The 7,500-nt window shown below is 37.6% G+C and overlaps 1 protein-coding gene across 2 annotated transcripts in view; it reads left to right on the top strand.

The window, feature by feature from the left end:
• The first annotated feature begins 5,356 nt into the window (after positions 1–5,356).
• Positions 5,357–7,500, top strand: part of LOC113054784 (BRCA2-interacting transcriptional repressor EMSY-like) — a 13,324-nt gene continuing 11,180 nt past the window's right edge. The window contains exons 1-4 of one of the 2 annotated variants that reach the window (XM_026220587.1): positions 5,357–5,493; positions 6,203–6,261; positions 6,798–6,903; positions 6,971–7,070. In XM_026220587.1, the coding sequence (XP_026076372.1) occupies positions 6,801–6,903; positions 6,971–7,070 (203 nt within the window). In that variant the 5' untranslated portion in view covers positions 5,357–5,493; positions 6,203–6,261; positions 6,798–6,800. The remainder of the gene's footprint in view (positions 5,494–6,202; positions 6,262–6,797; positions 6,904–6,970; positions 7,071–7,500) is intronic. The other variant, XM_026220588.1, reaches the window with a different exon arrangement.

Raw genomic sequence — 7,500 nt, 5'->3', positions numbered from 1 at the left:
ATATTTACATGTATATGCATTTATGTATTTAAATTCTTATATTATACATAAATATATTTAACATATAAAAACACAACATAGTTTTCTTCAATATGTTTGCATTTATATATACATAATAAATATACACAGTACACACATATATATTATGTAACCAAAAAATTTATTTTGGATGCGATTACGTCATTAATATGATGTTTAATGCACCACATGTTGTTAACTACAACTAATAGAGAATATGTTCTTACTCTTTGTATGTTTTATATCAATTTAGTACAAGATTATTCTATTTAAATCAGTGTAATAAACAAGTTAGGTCAAAAGTACTAAAAGAAACCCTAAAATAAAGCCTTGCCACGCCTGATTTGCCACCCCAGTTGGCAGCAATGAGTGAAAGGTTATGGCCAATTTGAAAATTTACAAGCGCAAATCTTTCGTGATTTGCGAACCCGCTCCGAACACCCGAACTGATTCAAATGATTCGCGATCCCCAAATTGACTCAAATGATTCGCGATCCCGCTCCGAACTCCCGAACTGACTCAAATGATTCGCGATCCCCAAATTGACTCAAATGATTCGCGATCCCGCTACGAATTCCCGAACTGATCAAAATGATTTGCGATCCCTCTACGAACTCCCGAACTGATTCAAATGAGTTGCGATCCCCAAACCGACTCAAATGATTCGCAATCCCCAAATTGACTCAAATAATTCGCGATCCCGCTACGAACTCCTGAACTGATTCAAATGATTTGCGATCCCAAAATTGACTCAAATGATTCGCGATCCGCTACGAACTCCTGAACTGATTCAAATGATTTGCGATCCCCAAATTGACTCAAATGATTCGCGATCCAGCTACGAACTCCTGAACTGATTCAAATGATTTGCGATCCCCAAATTGACTCAAATGATTCGCGATCCCGCTACGAACTCCCGAACTGATTCAAATGATTTGCGATCCCCAAATTGACTCAAATGATTCGCGATCCCGCTACGAACTCCCGAACTGATTCAAATGATTTGCGATCCCCAAATTGACTCAAATGATTCGCGATCCCGCTACGAACTCCTGAACTGATTCAAATGATTTGCGATCCCCAAATTGACTCAAATGATTCGCGATCCCGCTACGAACTCCTGAACTGATTAAAATGATTTGCGATCCCCAAATTGACTCAAATGATTCGCGATCCCGCTACGAACTCCTGAACTGATTCAAATGATTTGCGATCCCCAAATTGACTCAAATGATTCGCGATCCCGCTACGAACTCCCGAACTGATTCAAATGATTTGCGATCCCCAAATTGACTCAAATGATTCGCGATCCCGCTGCGAATTCCCGAACTGATTCAAATGATTTGCGATCCCGCTCCGAACTCCCGAACTGATTCAAATGATTTGCGATCCCCAAACTGACTCAAATGATTCGCGACCCCGCTCCGAACTCCCGAACTGATTCAAATGATTTGCGATCCCCAAACTGACTCAAATGATTCGCGACCCTGCTCCGAACTCCCGAACTGATTCAAATGATTCGCGATCCCCAAACTGACTCAAATGATTCGCGATCCCGCTCCGAACTCCCGAACTGACTCAATCTGCCTAGGGAACCAACTCCCAGAGGGGGCACCATCAGTTGCTCAAAAAAATAAAAAAACATCCTCCATTCTCGAATCCGCGCTGGCGACCGCTCGCACCTCATGTTTGCGGCTGAATGTTCATAATTGATGGATGAATCCAATCCAGCGAAGAGAAAAGAAAACTAAAAGTAAAAAACAGACATAATGTTGGCTTGACGTTGGACGAGTCTCAAATTTAGGGACCGTCTCTAAAGTTACATGCGATATTGGTATACACTTTTCTAACGTCAGTAGCATTTGAGGAGAATGACTTGCAGTCATAATAACAACTGTAATTGTTTATGTAGGTGTCAGCTATAATGCACAATTGAATTAAATGTTTGATATTTATTAAAATAAACTGTAAATCATATGTAAATTATTCTACTCTTTCACATGGGCTCAAATGCAAATTTAAAGCTCAATAGCATTTGAGGAGAAAGACTTGCAGTCATAAAACTATTGTAATGTGTTCATTATGGTGTCAGCTACAATGCACACCTTATACATTTTTAATATATATTAAAATAAAGTATAAATCATTTAGGTAAAAACGAGGCCCGTTTATCACTTTCAGGCACATTCCTGTGAAAGTTGTTTTTTTTTCAGTTCCTTACGACAACCATGTAAATTAGGTAACCCAAATCTTGTTTTTGTAGCCATGGTAACTGCAAATTAACCATGGTTTTGTAACTTCAAATAATAATTTACAAAGTATTAATATACTGTAATATTTTTGTTGTTGTTGTTGCTATAAAAACAGACCTAAGCCACCAATAGCCTTTAAAATTACTTAAAATGCATTATATAAAAAATAATGAGGCAATAATGATTGGTTAATAATAACACTGTTAAAATACATAATGTAGGCAAATACAAAATAAACAATTTATGTACATGTTATTACAAATGCCATGTGATTGCTGCTGTTACACTTACAGGACAATCAAATCCTTGTTTAGGATACTGACCAAACATTTCATTCAAATATTCACTAAATCTTTCATTTTTGGACACCTTTTTGCTATAGATGGCACAGGCTTTATAATTTCTTCAACAAAAAACGTGCATTTCACAACCCTTACAAAAATAAACCATGGTTTTATCATAGTAAAACTGCTTAGTTTCCTTTTGCATGATTTCTGAATGCTTGAGACTATAAAATAAATTAGAGTCATAATAAAGTTATAGCCACAGGTAAATGTCGAGAGCTACAATTGTGATTTGTAAATAATACAATTTATTCATTTAGTTTTTTATTTGATTAAAGTTATTTTTTTCACCCCTAGTAGGTTTTTTTCCATCATCATATTTGAGGAAGGGGGGCACAACAATAAATCCTGCTTATGGGAACACTTAAGGTGTTGTTATACACGTCTCTGGGAATGTGTGCTCTACACACACACACACGCACACACACACACACACACACACACACTGAAGCACGCGTGGTGTTTTCAGCTCTTCACTATATTAAAACCTGATGTAGGCTACACATGTGCACGTCAGAAACAGTAATGTCTTTATAACAACCTGTCAAAATTACAATTTTGGTGCAACTTTGAAGAAATTAAAGTTAAAACAGAAATATAGTACTATTGCACAGTAGAGTATGCTATATGTCAAGTATTATCATACTTGATATGCTATACTTCCTATTAGCTAATAATAATAGTTAATTAAAAAACACAGAAACTATGTCTATAACTCACCAAAATAAAAGTTTGGTCTAACTCAAAGAAATTATGTAAGAAATTTCATAGTAAAATATAGCCTACTTTAAAAAAGATATACTAAAACATTATTTTAAAGGAATATCACACAAGTTTTGATGCATTAGTGAGTGTGTGGTGCTTATGGGTATGGTCACGTATTCCTTATATGAACTGTTTCAAATGCAAGACATTGATTGCATGAGATTAAGTTTGTAAATGATAGTCTGTGTCCGTTTGTAGTGTGCACATATATTTATCATCAAACTGTGATAACTGTGACTAAATTCAGTATATATACGTCTGCCATATGTTGCCACCCCTCAAAAATTCCTGCCCCTTCTCACCACCCCATCAATATTTTTCTAGATCCGCCCCTGTGTGTCTCAATACACTGCAAAGTTTATGTGTGAATAACAGTAACGTTAATTACTTTCACGCAGCAGTAACTTAAGTGAAGGAAAAAGAACCTGGCAGCAGGTGAAAATAAAATATAAAATATAGTTCAGAATGGTAAGTAAATCTAATGGTATGTATATATGTAATCAATGCCAGCTTGATATTCAATGAATAACTTAAATCTATGTTGCTACAGAACCCAGAAATCATAAAAGGAGTGTATAAACGCTACCTCCTTAAACAAATGGATGCGATTGATATCGACATCCAGAATAAAAAACTGAAGATGAGGAAGTTGGAGCTGGAAATTCAACAGTTACAGAAAAGTGCAAGTAGAACTACCATTTTTAAAAAACATTACCTTTTTTGATCACTTTCCACAACATTTATTTGTGTGTTTTCACCCCTAACAGGCAGATTCAATAAATTGATTGCAACCACTTATACCATAAATGTTTTTAGTAAATTCAATGAATAATTTTTTCTTCAGTGTATGGGATCATAACTTTGAAATTTACTTAAAGAATCCTTGTAAAAATACCAAACTGTTCCAAGTAAAATATACTAATGAGTTCCAACTTCAATTTCTACAAGCTTAAATTGACATAGAATTAACTTTTTTCTTTTATTCTGGCCTTAACTAAATTATTTAATGTAGAAATTACTTTTGTTTTTATGTAGTATTTACTGAATTACCTTACCCATCGCCCAAAAAACTGCTCTAGAACAAATAATTAAGAAGATTAAAGATTACCCGTCCAAAACAATTTAGATCTTATGTTTAACCACATTATAAGGCAGATTCCCGAAGACTGTGGTAAAGCTAATGTTAGACGGGAAAAGCTGATGCAGCCTGGAGCTAACATCAACACCTCTGAAAGCACTTAAGACATTTTTTTTTAATAGGTGCTATCTTTATAAATAAACAGCGTATTTTTATTTTATAAAAAGACATTTTCATCCAAAATATTTTTTAAATGTAGTTCGACACAAGTAATATTTGCGTTATTTGTGGTGCGCGTGCGTGGAGTATGTGACCGTTGGTCGCTGTGGAATTTATCCCAAAGACTCGTTCTGAACTAAAGCATATTATATTCTTTATAGAGCGAAAAAATTAACTATTCACTATAATAAATTGTGCTCTATTACATGAAATATTTCTTAAGTACATTTCCTTATTTATTTATTTAAAAAATATTAATAGGGGTTAAGTCAAATAAAATGAGATCGAAATACCAGCAGATGAGTATAAATGGTGTGCTCGGAACTCAGCCTGACAGTTAGCCTGCCCCGGACCAGGTTAATTTACCAGCATAAGTTCCCGGGGTAACTGAGTTTGAACTTTTTTTAAGTTTGATTTATGAAACAGAATCTACCAAAAATAAGCCTGACTAACCGAAATAAGCCTGGCTTATACTCTAATCTTGATTTATGGAACAGCTCCCAGCTCTGTTTATGCATATTCAGTTTAATATGAAGAAATACACAAACGTAGGACAATAACAAAAGAATGTCAACAATGGGCGACTTCTGAGAGCTGCCCGAAACAGTGCCTGATGGCATTCACACGTGTGTTTCAGATGTTTATTACGTGACGACCAACTTTTCTTAAATTAGAGAATCTATTAGAAGCTATTAAACGTGTTAGAAAGTATCAGCAGAGTGGTTTAGTTTCACTGTTTCAGGCGTTTCCCGCGGGCAGCTGTGAGCGCGGGCGTCGGAGAAACATGGCGGAGCTGAAGAACTGTGCAGAACTGAAGGTAAACACAGAAATAAACACGCATCTGACTTTATATATGACACACCGGGGTCTGTACCGGTGATCAGCGGTGATTTCACACGCACACTCAGCTCTCAACTCGATTCTGTGCTCGCGTGTGTGTTTGAGTTAAACTCCAGACCGGCTAAAGGCTAAAGCTAACGTCACCCTCTTCAGACTGACAACAAAAACACTGTTTCACACGCGTTAGTGTCTATTGCACGACTGCTTCTGAGCAACATGTCAGTAATTCGGCTGGCTGGTGAAATACTGAGCGTTTATCGCGATTATATTAATTCGACAACATCATATGTGACAGAAACGCTGATTTCAGATCAGATGTTCAGCCCTCATTCACATCAAATCAGAAGAAACGCACACATCATCAATTATTAGATTATTATTATTGTATAAAAGCGTCTGCTAAATGACTAAATGTAAACGTTTTAGCTCTTTATACTCAGAATGAAGTGGTTCTGCATGTTAATAAAAACACTGAGCTCATGTTTTATGCACGACTGGGCGGGGCGAGCTGCCAAACTGACTCAAATATGGGCGGGTATGTGTTAATATACTCGCGTGACGTCATATCGATGTTGTTTTTAAGCATTCGTTTTCATAAATGGTCTGAGGCAGCGTCTGTGTTCTAATTATAACATTTATAATTATTTTGTGTTGTTCATATCTTTAATGATGTTTTCCTCTCGAAGCTTATTGGCTCTTAGATCCAGAGAGAGTTTGCAGCTTCAGTCAGCGTCGTCTGCCGGAGGTGAGTGTGTTTACAAGAAGAGTTCAGACATACATGAACATCTGCTGGAATATGTTCATCCTCAGTTCGCCGGAGATCAGGATGAGTTTGTTTCTTCATGAAGTTTGGAGAATGTAGCATTGCATCAGTGTCTCATCAGTGGATGCTCTGCAGTGAATGGGTGCCGTCAGAATGAGAGTCTGATAAAAACATCACAATAATCCACAGCACTCCAGTCCATCAGTGAACATCTGGAGAAGACAAAACCTGAAACACATCCAGCATTAAGATGATTTTAACTCAAACACATAGAGTCTATAATCCATAATAACACTTCCTCCAGTGAAAAAGTGTTCTGGTCTGAATCAGGAGAGAAATCTGCACAGATCAAGCAGTGATTAAACAAATCTAAACTTTAAACCAAATCTGAATAAGAAACAAACTCTTCAACATCTTGGAGTTCATGTTTGTGTGAACAGCTACTTTAATGTGCTGTATCATATGATGATGATGAATGCTCTGTGTCTCTGTGTGTGTGTGTGTGTGTGTGTGTGTAGTTGATGATTCAACAGGAGAAGCCGTTTGCGGGCAGTATGCCGGTGGTTTGGCCCACGCTGCTCGACCTCAGCAGAGATGAATGCAAACGAATCCTGCGCAAACTGGGTGAGACTCACTAAAGCATCACTGTGCTGTTGTGTGTGTGTGTGCTGATGTGTGTTTGTGTGTTCAGAGCTGGAAGCGTACGCCGGTGTGATCACTGCTCTGCGAGCTCAAGGAGATCTCACCAAAGACAAGAAGGATCTGCTGGGAGAACTCACTCGAGTGCTGAGGTGACGCATTAAATGTTTGGGCTTGTGAAGTTTAATGAAAATATGTAGATAACTGGAATTTCCTGTGATATGACATACACTGGTCTTTAGGGGTGCTCCGATCAACGATCGGTCCGGAAGATGCGCAAATCCACTTCATTTTCAGCTTTTTTTGGCGCATCTTCTCTATTAACAACGGCTCTGTGTAGTAACAGCTGCTCTATGTGAAATCACGCACCTGATGGAATTAACCGCTGATTAGGAAACCGGCTTTACTGACGAGATGCGCATTAACGATCGGCCATCGTGATCGGAGCACCCCTACTGGTCTTCTTCAATCTTTGTGTCAGATTAAACCCCGCCCCTTATTATGATCCACTGCAATCAGATCCACCTCCTCCGTTGAGAGCCACACCCACATTTCAACATCCAATCAGGAAGCAGCAGTCCT

This window comes from Carassius auratus, chromosome 35, assembly GCF_003368295.1.
Source record: "Carassius auratus strain Wakin chromosome 35, ASM336829v1, whole genome shotgun sequence".
Taxonomy (NCBI): Eukaryota; Metazoa; Chordata; class Actinopteri; order Cypriniformes; family Cyprinidae; genus Carassius; species Carassius auratus.
The sequence above is the reverse complement of the archived record's forward strand: the minus strand, read 5'-3'. Positions and strand labels throughout refer to the sequence as shown.